Source organism: Ictalurus furcatus, chromosome 28 (assembly GCF_023375685.1).
Source record: "Ictalurus furcatus strain D&B chromosome 28, Billie_1.0, whole genome shotgun sequence".
Taxonomy (NCBI): Eukaryota; Metazoa; Chordata; class Actinopteri; order Siluriformes; family Ictaluridae; genus Ictalurus; species Ictalurus furcatus.
Window position 1 is genome coordinate 13,695,642 of NC_071282.1, and position 20,161 is coordinate 13,715,802.

Genomic DNA, 20,161 nt, shown 5'->3' on the forward strand with positions numbered 1-20,161 from the left:
GTTCAGGTGTGAAAACACACACACACACACACACACACACACACCATTTTATTTTTGCTCAGCTGTTTTATTTTGCTCAATTTTGCATTTAAGAAGTGCATAATCAGTTTACTAAACAACTGACAATTCACTGTAATTAAAATGCAATTTTATAAATATGCATACGTGATGGTCTGTCATATTGCAAAGCAAGACTCCAAATTCTACACTTTTTTTTGTGAAGTTTATGTAAATTGATGTCACTTGAGATCATTTATTTGTATAATAGATAAGTTGTTTAACTGTAGTTTTAGCAACAGTTAATCACCAAATGTGTCTACTGCCTTAATTAGCTATAGCCTATACATACAGCCTAAACAGGACATCTACTACAATTTAGTAGGTGTATGAAACTTTAACAAAATTTTTTTATCAGTTAGACATTGTTTAAAGATATGTCAGGGTTAAACAAGGCTAGGACAGGGAAGTTGTGTATGAAATAGCCTAGGAGTGATTTGTTTTATTTGTTACTGAATATTGCAAAACAAATATCTCATGTGTTTTTATATGTGTTCAAGGTAAATGTTTGTTATTTCTGTGTGCTTCACCAGTTGTGCAGTGGTTTAATGTGAAAATCAGATACAGTGCATCCTGTGCGGTTAATTGAAGTTTTGTAATGTAACCCATTCATATACTGTGTTGTGAAATTTGCGGGGAAAACACACGCCTCTTTGAGGTTCTTTTAACAATTCAAGTGGTACTCAAGATCAGCTCATTGTTTTGCTGTTTTTCAGTTCAGTGAATACCTGAAGCAGATAGTCAGTGTTTTAAGAGGACTAATGACTAATGGACTTCAGTACACGCTCTGATGGTCTTTTAACCTTGCTGTACCTTCATTGTTCTGCAAACGTTTTGCTGTTCTAAATGAGATGTTCGGTTTGAGATACAAAAAAGAGAAGTAGGTCAGTACAATACTATTATTTTGAAGCTATGACAGTGAAATAAATAAATTAATGAATATAAACTGAAATGGAAACTGGTCAACTGACGATGTTATGTCAAAATGCTGAAAAGCCTGTAAAAAAAAAAAATTTTTTTCTCTCCTCTCCTGGAAAGTACACTTTGGAATCTTATCATTATCATCATTTTAAACATTTGCATTTCAACCAACTATATCAGGTATTTCTAAACTTTGTTTATTATTTCTAATGAATAATAGCAAAATGGATCTATACCTATATGTCTACAATATATTAAATGCTGTATAAAAAAGTGACAGACTATACAATATTTTGTAATAATCAGTGTGATGCCTTGTTAAATACAGCTCGTGAACGAATGCTTTTGACTCACTCAACTATACTTTCTTGTATCTTGATTGAGTCATGTTTAGCTAATGCTGAGATGACAAAATGTGAAATGCCTTTTGCTACTGTACACCCATACCTCACTCATAGTTGCAATCACAATTATTCAACCCCCCACTGCAAATCAGGTTTATTGTCAAAATTTAGAGACTTTCAGCTGATTGCAATGAACAACTCAAACAAAGAAATTGAAATTGTTCAACACAGCGAATGTTTCAAGTGGTTTCCCCAAATTCAACTGAAAATGACTTCTCCCAGTTTCAAAATTATTCAAAACACTGTCCACAGTCAAGCATGGTGGAGGCTCGGTGATGCTCTGGGGCTGCTTTGCATCCTCTGGCACTGGAAACCTGCAGCGTGTGGAAGGCAAGATGGATTCGTTGAAGTATCAGGAAATCATAGGAAAAAACGTCATGCCGTCTGTGATCAAGCTGAAGCTTGGGCGTCATTGGACCTTCCAACAGGACAACGATCCAAAGCATACCTCAAATTCCACCAAGGCTTGGTTGCAGAAGAAGTCCTGGAAGACTACAGGGCCATCACAGTCACCTGACTTGAACCCCATAGAAAATCTCTGATGGGATTTGAAGAAGGTGGTTACAGCACGCAAACCCAAGAATATCACTGAACTGGAGGCATTTGCTCATGAGGAATGGGTTAGGATTCCTCAGGAAACAAAATGGTGCGCTACTAAGTACTAAAGATGCTTCCCATGAAGGGGTTGAATAATTCTGAGACTGGAGAAATCACTATAAGTTGCATTTTCAGTTGAATTTGGGGAAAACACTTAAAACATTCGTTGTGTTGAACTATTTCAATTGCTTTTGTTTGAGTTGTTCATTTCAATCAGCTGAAAGTCTGTACATTTTGACAATAAACCTGATTTGCACTGGGGGTTGAATAATTTTGATTGCAACTGTATAAAAAAAATTAAGTATAACCGTATAACATCTAATATCTAATGAGAATAAAATGCTTGCCAGAAACCTGCATTGTTTTTGTCTCGATGTAAAACAGTATTAGCTCATGTATGCAGACGTATGCACAGCACTAACCCCTAAAAAAAAATTTAACTCAAGTTAAACAAACCTCAATCTCTGCAGTTTTACATTAACCTTTTCTGTTAGTTCTTGTTTGTCCTTAAAGATAGTTTTGTAATGTTTAAAAATATTCCTAAACCTGTTGAGAATATTTAGTTAGGATATTGTTTGTGGGATTTATATGGAATTATTGTAATCAGCAGTTGAACTTCAAAATGGGGTCAAGGTCACAGCAAGGTCAACGTATGAAATAGAGAAATTTCATCAACAGCTTCCTTCCTGTTTTCTTATGTGTGTATATTTTAAGCTTATTTGAGGCATACAGGTTAGTAAGAAAGAAAAGCCATGGCGGTGGAGGCATCCCCATTGACATGGGGTGTTAAGTTCTGCAGTAGAGATTCCCTTTGGAAGCAGCAGGGGTCTCTAAACATCACAAACCGCTCCTTTAAATAATTAATACCTAATCGTAGTGGTCATAGTGCAGTGCAAAATATTAACAGAGTAGAAAATCAGACCTATACAAAGGAGAAACACTGCAAACTCCAGATTATCATTGTTAATCTGGATCTCCATTATCATCAAGCATGTGTCGTCATAAAAAAACTAACGGAGAAAAAAAAACATTGATTTAAGGTTTTATTCGTTTAACCAAAACAAAGAAAAAATCCACAGTATATTCACATCTTTTATAATGCTCAGAGAAAGAATGTTGATGTTTTATCTTTTATCTGAGTCCTTAACTTTCTTTATTTCCCAGCAGCACTTTCTCCAGCGTATTCCCCCAGCTGTGAAAATGCCACTGATCTCGGCTCAGTGCTACTCTGACCTGGGTTCCCATTGAAATCTGGCCACTCTGTTGTATGGCCAGTGTCTTGTTCAGTGCAAAATGCTGCACCACAGTCCTGGACAGCTGGGAAAATTTGGGCTTTCGCTTCCCTATGAGAACCTGAGGCCATCTGCTCATGTTGGGGATTAATTTGTAAATCCTTGGCCACCACTCGTGCTTGGATTGTGTTGAAAATGTCAGACAGGGGCTTTGAATTCGAATCCAGGCTCGTAAAGACACTCTCAGGCAGCTGCATTCGGCTGAGTTTGGGTGGTAGACGGAGGGATTGGTGGACTTTGCCTTGGGCTGAGTAATTCTGGTGTACGGCTGGGGTCTGGGTGTCTGGGTGACATGTCTGCTGCTGCGGCATCGGGATTTGGGGGATGTGGGCTTGTGGCAAAGAGGCACACATGTATTGGAGATTGTCATCAGGCCTGGACAAGAAGGGTACAGGGACAATTCAAGCAAGTTCGACTACCTTTTAATGAATTTCAATAAAAAAATATAAGCTATAAACAAGTTTATGAAAGATTAATAGTTAAGCTAGCCTATGTTTCTAATGGGATTCTATTGAACGGACAAACCACAGAATATTGTTATATATATTAGTTATATAGACGAGAGAAAAGTAAATCTCTGGATAAATAAAAAAATATTTTAAATTAAAGTAACTATCAGCATGTAGAATAAAGCTAGAAAGAAACTATTAGCTTTAAGATTATGAAATGTAATAACATGGATGTCTTGTTTGTTTAATTAGTAAGTCAGTATAATTAAGTTACATAATTAGGTCAAATGTATCATGAATAAACATGGTAGGCATTGTAGAAAAGTAGAACGCCATATAATAACTTAATAAATTATTTGTTTACTCAAATAATTTACTCAATTTAATATTTCAGATGCAAAATAATTAAAGCTAAATGAGTGTGATGTATCTAAAAAAAAAATAAATAAAAATGTACCACTAAACATATAATCTATTATTTCTATTATTGTGCATGTAGTTCATCATCATCATCATTTCACCTCCTGGAGTCTCTGTTCTTGCTGTTGAGTATATGTGGGGATTGATGGGAAATGGTGCTCTGGCTCAATCCCTCCTGGCCACCGGCCAATCCAGCTCCTCCACAACTGATAAATACTGATAAGAAAGGGTTGGAGACAGGCAGGGATGCAGCTTTCATGTCCGGTAGGCACAGTGCACCACTGGATTCCACTGAGCTGGAGACTTGCTCATCTTCCTCATCATCCGTGTCCAATAGACTTGCTGAGAAGGTGAAAAATGGTCATGTTTGCATTACTGAGAACGCTTAAAGATTTCTTGATAGTTTTCATGTGTTCTAATTATTTATTCATTTGTTTGTTTGTTTATTTTAATCCTGCATTCTTACAAGGCCCCCTGGTGGCTTGGGAGGTTGCTTACACAGCTTGCTATAATCAATTGGCTATACTGTGTTTTTATTAGATGTAGATATATAAAAATTTAGATCATGTTTAGATTTTTGGGGCAGAAAACAGGGGTAAATAGTACGCTCAACAAAATATTTCTGTGTTTCAAATAAAATAATGGACTTTTTTTTTAATCAACTTTTTTTGTTTTGTAAATTTTTTATTGCTCTGTATTTAGTCTACAAAAATGTGCAGCATCCAGGATGTGTTGAATCAGATATTTGATTAAATGATTTTGAGGCAGAGGACAATCTAAAGATAAGAAAGTAAAGATCAGCTACTACTGGTTAGTGCATTATAATTAAATTCAGTATTGTAATAAAAAAAAAATCACTTTAAAATAAGGAGGAAAATATTAGTATGGGGGGAAACTCTTTGGAGAAACTGTGCACAGAGCAAAAGTATCACAATTACAGTGTTTATAAAGATACAAGTTTGGTTTTCACTTTTATTTATATCCTGGGGCCAGTGAAAGGTTTCATTATTAATTATGAGAATTTGCTGAATCTATTTTATTTTATGTGTCAGGCTTAATTTGTCACTAGACAACTGCTACAAAAAAACATAATGTTTTAAAGGGCAATAGTGTTTGTACATCAACAACTTCACCAAAAAATCTTTTGCATCATGTTCAAAAAAATTTTTGTATCAAGGTGTGTGAGATTGGGGTGTATATGATGATTGGTATGCATGAATGTGGTGTGTATGATGATTGGTATGCATGAATGTGGTGTGTATGATGATCGGTATGCATGATTGGGGTGTGTATGATGATTGGGGTGTGTATGATGATCGGAATGCATGTTTGGGGTGTGTATGATGATTGGTATGCATGAATGTGGCGTGTATGATGCTTTACAGATACCTTGATGATTTTGTGTCCTGTTCTGTTGCTGCCCTGACACTGACCTCTGACACATATCCTTGTCTCGAAACCTAATTGGGATCAAAGCATAAAGTTGCCCATGTCTGTCTTTCCAATTATAAGAAAACTTGTTTGGAAGCCTAGCCTTGTATATCTGTCACCTTTTCCTGCTGAGTCCGTTGTCACGAAAGCCTTTGGCAAAGGGGTTGTTGTCAATCTTCAGCTTGGTGATCTGGTAGTGAAAAGACAGACCTGTCACGACCTCTGCGCTAATGAACACATGCTGATTCATCTGAATGTCCAATCAGGCTGAGAAGAATTGACCTAATGCCTGAGTACACACCTCAGAGACACTGACCCATACTGACACACAATAAATGAATTACAAATAAATTAAGTTTAGTGTGGAGCCAAGATTTCAAACCATTGCCCTGTTCTCGTGTAAACCACTAGATGGCACTTTGACACTCACCCTGGCGTCTTCACCATTTCTCATCAGTCTTAAATTTCTCTTTAGACGTCCTTGGATACTCAGAAGTTTACTAATGTCCTTTTAAATATTAAATAGCAGTCATGTTTGCTAAATGAGTAAGTCATGTTATATATTTTTAAATAAGATTTTTAGTACAGTTGCTATAAAATGACCAGAGCCTCTGGGACATTCGTTGCTATGTGGTAAACAGACTTATGGTTACATAACCGAGGTCACCTCTTGGTTCTGGTAGGATGTGACTGCTATGAAGGCTGCCTCTGGGAAGGTAAATCGCAGGTATCCACCGCTGTGACCTCCACAGGGGTCTGGAGCCTGCACTATGTGTAGACGAGGCTGGTATTTGTGCATGGAATGAAGCACCACCTGTTAGAAAATGAATAAAACATGAATGCATGGAGGTTTTGGATCCAGGCATGTACCGATAAATGTCTAATGTAATATATAGATAGAGGATGCATTCAGTATTACTGTGCACACATCATATTGTCAGTAAGCGATATACCATATGTATATGGCTCAGTATCCCTGCTGGGGGAAAAAAAAAACAATAGAAACCATCACAGAAATTCTAATGGTTTCCACTACAAATACCAGCACAAACCATCAGCTGTTCTTTACCAAATGGTTTCCATTACGTAGTAGGAAGCACGTAGGTCCTTAATGGTATCCACTAGACATAACATGCTACCAATAGAAGGCAACAAATTACCAGTAGAGACCCACAGGGACCATTACTGTTTCCATTCAAACTAATACAATTCCCATTATAACCATTAAAACCATTACAAATTCTATGAGTTTCTAATGTTTGTTTGTTTTTCAGCAAGGATGATTGGTATTTGAATTAATTCTTTTTTATATATATACCATTGGGTTCTAATTTGCCCTTATCTTGTTTAATTTCTTCACCCATTCAAGTAAGTACAATATAAACACTTGATAAAACTGTGATAAAATGTTACAGTCAAAGTGATACAAAGTGATATGAAAATTTAACACCAGCACAATTTTTTCCAACCAACATACGATATGTCAGATACTATAGTACATTTGGTTTGTATGTTTGTTTCGATTTTATTTCAGTTACCAATTTATTAGTGTTAATGGAGTTCCAAGCCTAAAAAAATGTGGTGTCCTTCAAAGTTTTGTTTTAGACCTCCTTCTGTTCTACCTTTATATACAACCCCTGAGACATGTAGTTGAAAGACATAAAAGCTTAAATTAAACATATACATTCTCAAACATAAGTACTGTTGAAGTCTGGCCAGAATGCTGTGGCTGATTTCACCCTTGAGGTTTTATGGCTATCATGTAAAAGCATGTGCAATCTACAGTTAAACACACGCCTGGGTGTAGCTTTTGATGCGTGTTTACCATTTAATTCCCAGTGTTCGGGGTCTATAGGTGTTTTTAAATCGGAAATCTCATAGATTTATAGGTCATTAATCGTTTATTGTTGATGTAGCTATTTCATTATTGTGCTTTAAAAAAAAATTATATATACAGTGAGGGAAAAAAGTATTTGATCCCCTGCTGATTTTGTATGTTTACCCACTGACAAAGAAATGATCAGTCTATAACTTTAATGGTAGATTTATTTGAACAGTGAGAGACAGAATAACAACAAAAAAATCCAGAAAAACGCACATCAAAAATGTTATAAATTGATTTGCATTTTAATGAGGGAAATAAGTATTTGACCCCTCTGCAAAACATGACTTAGTACTTGGTTTAAAAACCCTTGTTGGCAATCACAGAGGTCAGACGTTTCTTGTAGTTGGCCACCAGGTTTGCACACATCTCAGGAGGGATTTTGTCCCACTCCTCTTTGCAGATCTTCTCCAAATCATTAAGGTTTCGAGGCTGACGTTTGGCAACTCGAACCTTCAGCTCTCTCCACAGATTTTCTATGGGATTAAGGTCTGGAGACTGCCTAGGTCACTCCAGGACCTTAATGTGCTTCTTCTTGAGCCACTCCTTTGTTGCCTTGGCCATGTGTTTTGGGTCATTGTCATGCTGGAATATCCATCCACGACCCATTTTCAATGCCCTGTCTGAGGGAAGGAGGTTCTCACCCAAGATTTGACGGTACATGGCCCCGTCCATCGTCCCTTTGATGCGGTGAAGTTGTCCTGTCCCCTTAGCAGAAAAAAAACCCCAAAGCATAATGTTTCCACCTCCATGTTTGACAGTGGGGATGGTGTTCTTCGGGTCATAGGCAGCATTCCTCCTCCTCCAAACACGGCGAGTTGAGTTGATGCCAAAGAGCTCCATTTTGGTCTCATCTGACCTCAACACTTTCACCCAGTTGTCCTCTGAATCATTCAGATGTTCATTGGCAAACTTCAGACGGGCATGTATATGTGTTTTCTTGAGCAGCGGACCTTGTGCGCGCTGCAGGATTTCAGTCCTTCACGGCGTAGTGTGTTACCAATTGTTTTCTTGGTGACTATGGTCCCAGCTGCCTTGAGATCATCGACAAGATCCTCCCGTGTAGTTCTGGGCTGATTCCTCACTGTTCTCATGATCAATGCAACTCCACGAGGTGAGATCTTGCATGGAGCCCCAGGCCGAGGGAGATTGACAGTTCTTTTGTGCTTCTTCCATTTCCGAATAATCGCACCAACTGTTGTCCCCTTCTCACCAAGCTGCTTGGCAATGGTCTTGTAGCCCATTCCAGACTTGTGTAGGTCTACAGTCTTGTCCCTGACATCCTTGGAGAGCTCTTTGGTCTTGGCCATGGTGGAGAGTTTGGAATCTGATTGATTGATTGCTTCTGTGGACAGGTGTCTTTTATACAGGTAACAAACTGATATTAGGAGCACTCCCTTTAAGAGTGTGCTCCTAATCTCAGCTCGTTACCTGTATAAAAGACACCTGGGAGCCAGAAATCTTTCTGATTGAGAGGGGGTCAAATACTTTTTTCCCTCATTAAAATGCAAATTAATTTATAAAATTTTTGACATGCGTTTTTCTGGATTTTTTTGTTGTTATTCTGTCTCTCACTGTTCAAATACAACTACCATTAAAATTATAGACTGATCATTTCTTTGTCAGTGGGCAAACGTACAAAATCAGCAGGGGATCAAATACTTTTTTCCCTCACTGTATATAATATTTCTAGTGTACCATTTTACAAACCTGTGTATTGGTTTAATTTTAAGCTATTGAGCGTTAGATTAAACCCATTTGATTCAACTGAGCAGTCAGTTTGACGAAACTATTATAATCATCATCATCATTATCATCATCATAATAACAACAGCTATAACAGTTATAATAATGATCTCCACTACTGTAATGTCACACAATTGAGCAAAAATAAATGTAGAGTGTGTTAATGAGTGTCCTCACCAGGCCTTTAGAGTTGAGTGTGTTGTTGGTGAGCTTAAGTTTATGGAAGGAGATAGGATACTGCATCCACCTTTCTCCCAAAGCCGGTGAGTCCGGGTGGATGAAGAAGCGGTTTGGCAGGTGGGGTTCGGACTTGCCACTCACCTCCCAGTGATCCCTGTTCCACTGCACAGATGATAGTCATAGTCTATCAAGTCCATTTTATTTTTAAAGCACACTTAAAAACATGAGGTGTTGAACAATAGTTGTACACCAAAATTAGATTTAAACAATAATTGAAAAAATAATAATATCAAAGGCTCATAATATCGAGACCTGAAGTACGGTACTTTCCCTAAAATATGTTGCTCGGAAATGTATTTTGTTTGCTTGGAGGGAAAAAATGTCAGTAAAATAAATCAAAAAATCATATTAATATACCAGCCATTGTACTTCCTGTAACCCAGCACTTAGACTTGTATTTATGTTGTTTAAGTCCTTCTCATGCTGCCGTAATTCAGGGCTACACTTTCCTTCATTTTTTACATTTTTATTTCTAAATAACAGAACACTGAATCTGTGTAAATGTTTTTTGTTTGTAGCTAGTCATTTAATGTTGGTATAGTGAATACAAACAGGAAGTGGTTATTCAATAATTCAAAATCAAACTAATATACAAACAAGAAAGTAAACAAGGAAATGAATAAATGAAAGAAATATGTATTGACATACACCGTGCCCTCCACTGATATCGGCACCTTTGGTAAATATGAGCAAAGAAGGCTGTGAAAAATTGTCTTTATTGTTTAACCTTTTGATTAATAGCATTTCCAGTTGACTGGAACGTCTTAATTATTGCCCTGATGATGGAAATGGGCATTTTCAATACTTGTGCTGTTTTCGTCTAGCCACTTCCCATTTTGTGAAGCTCAATAACCTTTGGCCAGACATCACAGCTATTTTCCTTGGTTTTACCCATTGTTATGAATGACAAAGGGAATTTGGCCTATGTGTTACCTCATATTTATACCCCTGTGGAACAGGAAGTCATGACTGAACAACTTACTGAAAAAAAGTAAAATATCAATGGGAATATACTTCAAATATATTTTTCTCATGTGAATTCATGGGATGCCAATAATTGTTGGACAAGTATTTTTTAAAAACCTGTGTTGTGTTTGAAATTGTTTGATATCCATGAGAGCAGAGTATTTTTGTGAATTTTTTGAACAAAATATCAAAAGGTTAAACAATAAAGATACAGCCTTCTTTGCTCATATTTACCAAGGGTGCCAATATTAGTGAAGTGCACTATATAACATACATGGTAAGGAGTGTGTGTGTGTACTGAAGGGAAGGGCTGGGAGTTACCTTGTACTTGTTATTATCAAATGGCACCATGTCCATCATCAGCACATACTTGACTTTGGGGTTCAGCCCCATCACTGTGACTCTGCAGCTGGGAAACATGCGTCTGAAGAAATCAACATGGCAGGAAAAATAAAACATGATTAAAACCACCGACACTGTTAGAATTAGTCTGCAAACTGAACACTGCCTGAACAAGATGCATTTTATAGAAAGTTATTAAATGTTGATTACAGAGCACAGAGCAGACAGCTCTATGTGCTCACCAACATGATGTAAACAAAATATAACACTGGAATTATATCAGTACAAATTGGAAATATATTTTACTATACATTATTAAACAATGAATGCAACATGGTTAATGATTAAACATCTACTTTTTGGGTTCATTGATATGTTACAATCTAGTATTGCCAAATATTTTATTAGGAACACCTGTTCATTTACACAATTATCCAATCAGCCAATCATGTGGCAGCAGCACAATGCGTAAAATCATGCAAAAACAGGTCAAGAGCTTCATTTAATGTTTGCATCAAACATTTGACCATTGCATGGTTGTTGGTGCTGATGTGGTATTTCAGAAACTGCTGATCTCCTAGGTTTCTCTTTAGAGTTTACAGAGTGTAGCAAAAACAAAAAGCATCCAGCGAGCAGCAGTTCTGGGAGTGGAAATGCGTTGTTGGTAAGTAAAGTCAAAGGAGAATGGCCAGACTGTTTTGAGCTGACAGGACGGTTATGGAAACTCAGATAACTACTCGTTACAACCATGGTGAGCAGAAAAGCATCTCAGAATGCACAAACACTGAACCATGAGGTGGATGGGCTATAATAGAAGAAGACTACATTGGGTCGTGTCAGCCAAAAACAGGAGTCTGGTGAGGCTACAGTGGACACTGGTTCACCAAACCTGGACATCAAAATACTCATGATTTCTGATTGGCTGATTGGATAATTGCATAAACGAACAGATGTACATGTGTGAGAGTGTATATTTAAATTGATATTTGACTTTTTTATATGCACCGGAGTCTTATGATGTTCTCCATGACCTTCTGTTTCCGAGTTATAAATAGAACTTTTTTTTAAAAGGTGAGACAAAAACACACCCATCACCATGAGGAAGATCAACAAGCCTTCATAAACCATGAAATGGCTATGAAAACAGCGTCACACTTGAAAAGCTCTACTATTAGTGTTTAGTTACCTGGAGCTGTGATCAACCTGCCTGGAAGAGGATATATGAGTATTTTGCTCTCATACCCAGTCAGGAGAAAACAAACCTTTTCCTAGAATCTTATTTGTTGGACTTGGTTGCATCAGTCTCCAGACGTAAAATTACACACCACCATCATGCCAATAAACTATTTGGAGAGCTTGCCAAAAGTCTTGCTGGATTGTTGTCAAATCACACGCATTAGTTACTGGAGGTACTGATAAGCATTATTAAACTGGCTTGTAAGGGGGGGTAGTGGCAGATCTTTGATGTTGATGTTTAAAGAACCTTTTAAATCCATCCATCCATCCATCTTCTATACCACTTATCCTTTTCAGGGTCACAGGGAACCTGGAGCCTATCCCAGGAGGCATCGGGTACAAGGTGGGGTACACCCTGGAAAGGGTGCCAATCCATCGCAGGGCACAATCACATACACACTCACACTACGGACACTTTGGACATGCCAATCAGCCTACCATGCATGTCTTTGGACTGGGGGAGGAAACGGAAGTACCAGGAGTACCTGGAGGAAACCCCACGCACACACACAGGGCCACGATGGGAATCGAACCCCCAACCCTGGAGGTGTGAGGCAAACGTGCTAACCACTAAGCTACCGTGCGCCCCCTTTTAAATCTTGCACATGTATATTCATGTGAATATATATGGGTTCATGTATGAAGTACCAGGTGATCTGAGTTGAAATTCTGACTGCAAATCACAAACAAGAACTAAAGATTCTGTGGGTGTACAAAATACACAAAGTGCACGGATGTCATTTACGGTGCCACTTGGTTTTTTGTTTTGTTTTTTGAGAAAACTATTTTATATAAATTTTCCTTTACTCATTTTTACCTCAAATAATTTTCCCTCATTGAATTTCACAGTTTCAATCTTTTAAGCAAAAAAAAAAAAAGTCCTTATTCTTTTGTTCATCTTTACCAAGGGGGCCTATAATTCAGAAGAGCACTGTATAATTCTTTGGACAACCTTATTTACAACCTACAGTATATGAGAATTGCATCTTTATAGACTTTGTAAGTGGACAGACCTGAAGACCATAAAAAATCTGAGATTCAACATGGATTTGTGAAATGCATACTTTGTTCTTTTGCATCTAAACAGGAAAGAAAATTCTTTCTACCAATAACACTACATGGTACTAGAAATGATAAACTACATACAGATTTAGATTAGTTACCTGCCCGTTTTAGTGATGAGCATCTCAGTGCCAATGGTGTTAAATTTGTCCCACAGTTCTCGCCCCTGAAGCGCCACATGAACTGGAAGTGACATCAACTCTGCTTCACCACAGCTTGCCCGGCAAACCGAATTCATCTCTCCTGTTCAATAAAAATGGATGTCTATGAACCAGTCATAATATTTTTATTTTGGGGAAAGGAGACATATGCTATATTTTATGTTCTGTGTTTGGCCTGAGTTCTGCTGCTGGAAACCTCACTGATGCCACCACATTCAGAAATAAATTGTCTGACGTTTTGCTATTTACATTTACATTTATTCATTTAGCAGACGCTTTTATCCAACGCGACTTACAAATGAGAAAATACAAGCAAAATACAAGCTATTTAGTCTAACAACAGAAATACAAGAGACAAAATACTATGTCTGCACATAAGACAAAACAAAAATGTACAAATAGCACAACAAATCAGAGATGCTCAATGTGTACAACAACAGTAAACACATATAAGCATATAAACACATGTAAAGTGACTGTCTGGTGTCTATAACCTTCAAGAATATACTTCGCTTACCTTGTGAATAATATCCATAGCTCTTGGTCAGGGGATTGACTGGATAAGGGTAGTCCTTGTGGACATACATGGCCTTGAAGCTGGAGTCTCTGACCACTCTGGATTCTGAGTGAAGCAGTCAGCTTTGGATATGTGATGTGACGTGAAGCTCTTCCCAGGTGGACACCCACCCTCTTCTCATGGGGAAAAAGGTGTGTATGTTGGCTACAACCTCTTTGATCTGCCATCTTGTTTCACAGTTTGGGCCTTGTCCTGGTCATTGAGGTGTCTGGGAACTCCACTTTCTTGTTTTTAGGGAGAAGGGGGGGAATCTCACTTCAGAAGCTTAAGGGTCTCCTCAGCCCCCTGAAATGCCTCATGAGGTGTTAATAACCCAAGCAGTTTGTCCCCTTATTACTGCAGGAAGCTAGGTGCTGTCCATGGCACTTTATTAGTGCTGGGTAAAACATGTCCTTTTGGCCTGATCTCAGATCAGCCTTCCTAGGCCAAGTCCTAGCTTTATGCATTCTGTGCCCGACATCAAGATAATGGTAAAGGGACCAACAGCAAATGGTAACTTCCACCAAAAACCCCTTTATTGACCAAGCCTAGACAGAACGCCTACAAGAAATGCTTGTAAATGGTAGGAAGTGTGACCAGTGACACTTAAACACAAGAATGTTTCTCCACCTTATTGTCTCTGGCAAACTTAACCATGTCAAAGACATTGATCTACCATGTCAAACTCCTCATAGTTTATTCACAAGCAATAAAACTTGCTATTGGAAAGGGAGGACAAGACGCTGACCAACAGCAGCAGGTGAGATATTAACATATCAAAAATTTTACGTTGTATGCTCTTAAATCCCAAGTAATTTCTGTAAGAAAGATCATTTACAAGAAACCCTAAAGTCATGTGCTGGTGTTTAGAGTCAAATTAAACTTAATGTTGAAGACTGATCTGGGACCAACACCAAAAGACTACCAGATTACTGTATTTACATTTACAATAATTATTATGATTTTCTGCTTTAAAATTTTAGTTTAGGGCATTGTTTAATTATTTAAGGAAAGGTAACTCTAATTCAGTATAGTATACTCAATAACAGGTCCTGCCATTGTTCATTGTAATCTCAATGAACTTGACAACTGTCCTTAATATACAAAAGAAAAGGGTAATGGTGGATCCAGAGACTATTCTCGGGACACTGGACGTAAGGACGGGGAATCTCCCCTTCCACCTGGGTGGGATGCCAGTCCATCACAAGTCCCCATGAACACATATTCCCATATACAGCAATTTAACATCGCCAAATCAATCCACATGCATGTTTTTGAATAGTGGGAAGAAAACAGACAATCCAGAGGAAACCCATGCAAACGCAGGGAGAAACTCCATACCAACAGTAACTCAAATTCAGTATGGACCTGGGGATTCTGAAACTATGACCCGGTCAGTTAACTTTATCAGATATGTAAATTGATTTCTGGAATAACCTTGAAGATATTTTTCAACTCACCTAAGAAAGGTTTAATTTAGACCTGCTACAGAATCAAATTATTAAGAGTACAAGTCTAAGGGTTAAGATGACCATGTCCTACTCTCTGCATGGTCATGTCCACTCATGGTCATGTAAGCAAACTGTGTTTCATGGAAAACGTTCAGCGATTTAAGCAAGCAGATAAAATTGCAGTGCCAGCGTCAGTGCGTTCTGGTGTGGCTCTGATAGGACTCTCCTCTTGCTTATCTCCCTGTCCCATATCTGTCCATCCCCACTCACCCCACCCAAGCTGAAGAGCCTGTAGCCACCACATGCAACTGGGGTCACTCCCAATGTCAGCCTTCAGTCCTGCTAATAACAGGATGCCGAGATGTGTGCTGATCTGGGATCAGGTTGGGTTTACGGGGAATTGTGAAGGGCATCAGAAGGAGAAAGGTCAAAAAGTGATAGCAGACCTGTGTTGGTACATGTTACACTAAATGGTTTGTTCGGTATCTATTAGCCTTTATTTATAAGCACCTGCAAACAACTTACTGTTTAACGTTGAGTATTATGTGAAAATTAGTTGTGATCATGTGCAAACAACACTTTATTAAAACCTTGTTATACAAACTATTGTGCATGAATTATTAATCTAAACTCACTTGTTAGTTTTAGTTGTCTATGTTAGACCTTTAGGTTCTAGGTAGCATCCAATGTCTACAGTTTATGGCTTTAAGTGTTCCATTCAGTGTTGTCAGCTGACAGATAGAAGGGCTGAACAATAAAATAAAACAACAATAATATAAATAATAAATGGATTTGTTGGCTTGTCTGGTTGTTTTTTAACGCCATGCCAGCTTCCATGGCTATTTCCATGGTGAGAAATGTGTAAGGAACTCTATATAAGGTTTTTAAAATCTGTTTTTCCTAAAAACTTTAAAATTGCGTTAGGTTTGACTTTTTTTTTTTAATTTGAAAAATTTCTTCCAGAATGTTGACTGTATAAAAAAGGTTTCTCACTGGGTTAAGACCAGTACAGTCTAATAAAACATGTTTCAAGGATATTGGATTCTGGCAGAAGGTACAGTACATGTTGGTGAGTCTTCTAATATTAAAACCGTGTGTGTCATCCTGGAGTGACCTATTCGACAGCGGGTGTAGACGATCTGGTCCCAGCGATTTGAAAACAGGAAACGTTTCTTTTGGTAAATGGTCTGCACTTATATAGTACTTTAATCTAAAGTGCTTTACACCGTGTCTCATTCACCCTTTCACTCACACACACACACACACCAGTGGTAGCAGAGCTGCCATGCAAGGCGCTAACTTGCCATCAGGAGCAACTTGGGGTTCAGTGTCTTGCCCAAGGACACTTCGGCATGTGAAGTCATGTGGGCCGGGAATCGAACCGCCAACCCTACAATTAGCGGACAACCCGCTCTACCACCTGAGCCACAGCCGCCCCAATTCTTTTGCCAACAATAGGGCTGATTTCATGAAGTTTGTTCATGGTGCATCGGTCCCACTCAGTTTGCCATTTGTTGTTAATATACGCGTTTATTATGGATTTTAGGTCAATGGGAGGTATTGGACACTTTTTGAAATCCGTTGATAATGCCTCTTTTGCAGTAGTTTCTGCTTCTTCATTTCCCGGGATTCCACGCTGTACCCAGCAGAAGTAGATATTAAAATTTTGCACCTCCAGATACAGTAATTTGCAAAGAATCTTTACAAGCGTTGGGTGATAATTTTTTAGGGATTACATTGCTTGAAGACATGATTTTGAATCTGTAATTATCAGAACATTTTTCTGTTGTATAGTCTTTATGAAGTCCAGTGCTAAGACGATAGCGTTTGCCTCTGCTGTAAAAACTGAGCTGTGGTTGGGGATGGATATTTCTTTTTTTTTTTTTTTTGGCTGGTTGATCGCGAATGAATATTTATATATTTCTCTAATATAGAGGAGTTGTTGTTGAAAGTCATTTGGGTGGGTTTCAGATTTCTTGTTTCTTGTTAATATATATATATATATATATATATATATATATATATATATATATATATTTTTTTTTTTTTTAAAGTTCCAGGGGTGGGATTACACAGCAGTGCATCTGTTCTAGTATGCTTGTATCTACTTTCAGATTTTGTAAATGTGGTTTGATCCGTAGTCCAAAAGGTCTTGGTTTGTGTTCGTATAGGCTTGAAGAATGGGTTGATAAAACAGGATGAATAATAAAAGGAAATACCTATTATTACCCAAAAAGATTCTCCCAATTTCATTTGGAAAAGGTTAATGGTTCTTGGGTTCCTAAAGGGGCTCGACATGGGATCCTCTCTCATTGTGAAACACACTGTTGTAGGGTTCTACATAGAAACTTTAGAGAAATCATAAACTCCAAAAGGTTCTAGATCCAACTGTAAGCAGCCTCTGAGGAACCATAGTGACTCAGTTCAAGGAGAATAAATATTTCAATAAAAAGAGAAAAATATTGGGATTTTTTTTTTAAATGACCAATAATCCTTCTTTTAAGTTTAAAATACAAATAAGCAGACTGAAACTATACATTTCTAACTCTCAGCAGAACTGTACAGCAACATTAAAAACAGTCTACTGTACGAAAGACAAGCTTTTATGTAATCAGAACAATGAACTACATAAAAAGCTTGACAGTTCACTTGTCTTAGACCCAGCGTATTCAAGGAAAATATTCAGCTTTGGAGATCAATCATATCTAATAAACTGACTCATTGGGTTATAACTTTTTGTTGTTGTTGTTGGTCCAATTCCAGGTTTAACCGGAGTGATAAGAAGGCGTGTCCGTCCACATGTGCAGACACACTAAAGTCAGGAGTTACTGTTCGGTGGTTGATAGAGGACAGGAGTCTGATTGGTCGAAAGGCGGGAAAGGAGAACCCAGATAAGAGCGAGACAACCCTCGTGTCATCACCATATGCAAATAAGTAAAGGTCATTAAAATGCTGAGGGAAGGGAGTTATTTGACAGAACTCTGGGGGACCGCTGGACAAAACGGAGACACCGAGCCTGCAGACAAATAGAAAGGAAGGAAAGATGACAGGGAAGGTGTTAAGTGAGTGTAATTAAGCTGTGTGTTAACACCTACTTCAAGGGGACACGAAACAAGTGACCTTAAGGTGAGCAAAGCAACTTGGAAAAGGTAACAACTGCGTGTCAGTTTTGGCATCCAATTAAACTGTTGATGAATTGGTCCATAAGTATGTATGATCTCAATGTTTAGAGAGGATTTTCTTGTAAGTACCATAAAAAGAACAATTTGATATAATAAGGGAAAGATACTGAGCCTATTTTCTTCTGTTTTCTTCACAGGAACAATCCGGAAATTTCTCACACTAAGGTTCACAAGGTCTTATATTGTCTTCTGGACAGGATATCATCATATACTGTAAGTTCATTATGGAGACACTACAGTATAGATGATGTACTATCCAGAGTGGCATACCTCCTCCTGTGGGATACCACACACACGCACAGTCTGTGATAGAGAGAGGCGGTTAAACCGTTACCATTACTGAGTTTAGTAATGGTAAGGGTTCTTTTGCTTCTTCTCGCTGGCACCAACTATCGAAAACACCAACTGGAATGAACTTCATATGAATATTTTATAAATATGTCATAACAGCATTGTAGTTCTATCTATTTGATATAAATTCATTTCTTATTTAACGTAACATTGCTTGATGTGGAACTACACGCTGAATCTTGTCCTTGTACAATGACCATAAAGGTATTCATATTAGTATAAGTGCATGAATTCAGTAAATTCATTTTTTTTAAAAAAGTCTATTTTGTATGCGGGCTGTGTTTATGATTAAAATGTCTTGAATTAACACAATATAGTGTGTCAGTAGTAACTACTTTCAGTGTATAAATGTATTATGTTGTGCCTTGGTGAATTGCTATATTAATTCGTCAAACATGTATCATACACGACCATTTCATGTCATCAGTTTTTGAGTTTTTTTGCATTGGGTGCCTTGAGGAAGGAATTGGCATCCTTGACTGAGTACTGATAATAGCAAATATTATGTGCTGAATACTATCAATAATGTACTATGGCTCAATAAACACATCCACCTGAATCAATAACTCTCCACATTCTTCAAATCCATATTTTATTTACACACAATATAGTGTAATATTTTTCCAGAAACAATCTTTTTTTTTATTTAGAAAAAAAAAAAGGTCTTATTGTCACTGACCTCAAATAACTCAGCAAGAAAGGGGGGAGAGGGAGTGAGAGACCTTGCTTTGGGCTAGCTTATCTATGAATTAGCGATCCATCACCATGGCCTGGATAAGAAGTGACTGCCTGCCAGGTTCAACCACAGGGGAGGATACAAGAACAAATGCATCCCGGCCATTGCGTGCCCATTTTAGTGGCAGGTTAGAGCTCCATTAGAGGGGTAATGTAGCCCTGTGGGGCTGCGCCTTTAGTTAAGTTCTAGCAGCTGTGAAAGACAAGCAGGAACTGAGAGAGGGAAGGACAGCAAAGAGCTGGCAAAAAACTAAATAAAAACCTATGTAGCACATAAATAACTGAAGGGCACTGCTGGTAATATAACAATATGATATCAGGGATATTACATTATATTAACATCATTATACAATTTTATGAGTATTATGGATAATAATCAGGCGCTGGGGGGTTTATGACTACACTGTATAAGCAACTGACTGGAAGTTGAAATGTATTCCAGGATCAACGGGTTCATTTAATTAATTTTCCATATTCAGTACTTCAATAAGCGATACACAAGTTCAGCCAATGAAAAACATTCAGCCAAAAAAATGTGAACAAAAAAGCCCCAGTTTCACATAAGAGCTTTTCCACTACATGCTTTATACAGTAGACGAGAAAGAATGACTTTCTGGTTAATGTCTGGTTTTATTATTTATTTTGTGTGTTTTAAGTCTCTGCAGTGGAGTAATCTCCTA

General features: G+C 37.8%; 1 protein-coding gene and 1 long non-coding RNA gene across 2 annotated transcripts; one reads left to right on the plus strand and one right to left on the minus strand.

The window, feature by feature from the left end:
- Positions 1 to 3,058: 3,058 nt before the first annotated feature.
- tbx16l (T-box transcription factor 16, like) lies at positions 3,059 to 13,904 on the minus strand. The gene is made up of 9 exons (XM_053617829.1): positions 13,724 to 13,904; positions 13,147 to 13,288; positions 10,727 to 10,829; positions 9,377 to 9,541; positions 6,239 to 6,385; positions 5,691 to 5,761; positions 5,530 to 5,600; positions 4,242 to 4,482; positions 3,059 to 3,646 (listed from the first exon to the last, which is right to left on the minus strand). Exons 1-9 carry the CDS (start codon positions 13,791 to 13,793, stop codon positions 3,133 to 3,135), a joined length of 1,524 nt encoding a protein of 507 aa, XP_053473804.1. The 5' UTR covers positions 13,794 to 13,904; the 3' UTR covers positions 3,059 to 3,132.
- Positions 13,905 to 17,865: 3,961 nt separating this feature from the next.
- On the plus strand, positions 17,866 to 19,309 carry LOC128603929 (uncharacterized). The gene is made up of 2 exons (XR_008385106.1): positions 17,866 to 18,339; positions 18,533 to 19,309. It is a non-coding gene; the product is annotated as an uncharacterized LOC128603929 (long non-coding RNA).
- The last annotated feature ends 852 nt before the right edge of the window (positions 19,310 to 20,161 follow it).

What these genes read in the sequence shown, in the direction of transcription:
- tbx16l (XM_053617829.1), bottom strand. Translation starts at nt 13,793, where the DNA reads ATGTATGTCCACAAGGACTACCCTTATCCAGTCAATCCCCTGACCAAG. An exon ending in CACTCAACTCTAAAGGCCTG is followed by an intron (nt 6,386 to 9,376) that starts GTGAGGACACTC and finishes ATTTTCTAACAG; the next exon opens with GTGGTGCTTCATTCCATGCA. An exon ending in CAGGACACAAAATCATCAAG is followed by an intron (nt 4,483 to 5,529) that starts GTATCTGTAAAG and finishes TCACCTTCTCAG; the next exon opens with CAAGTCTATTGGACACGGAT.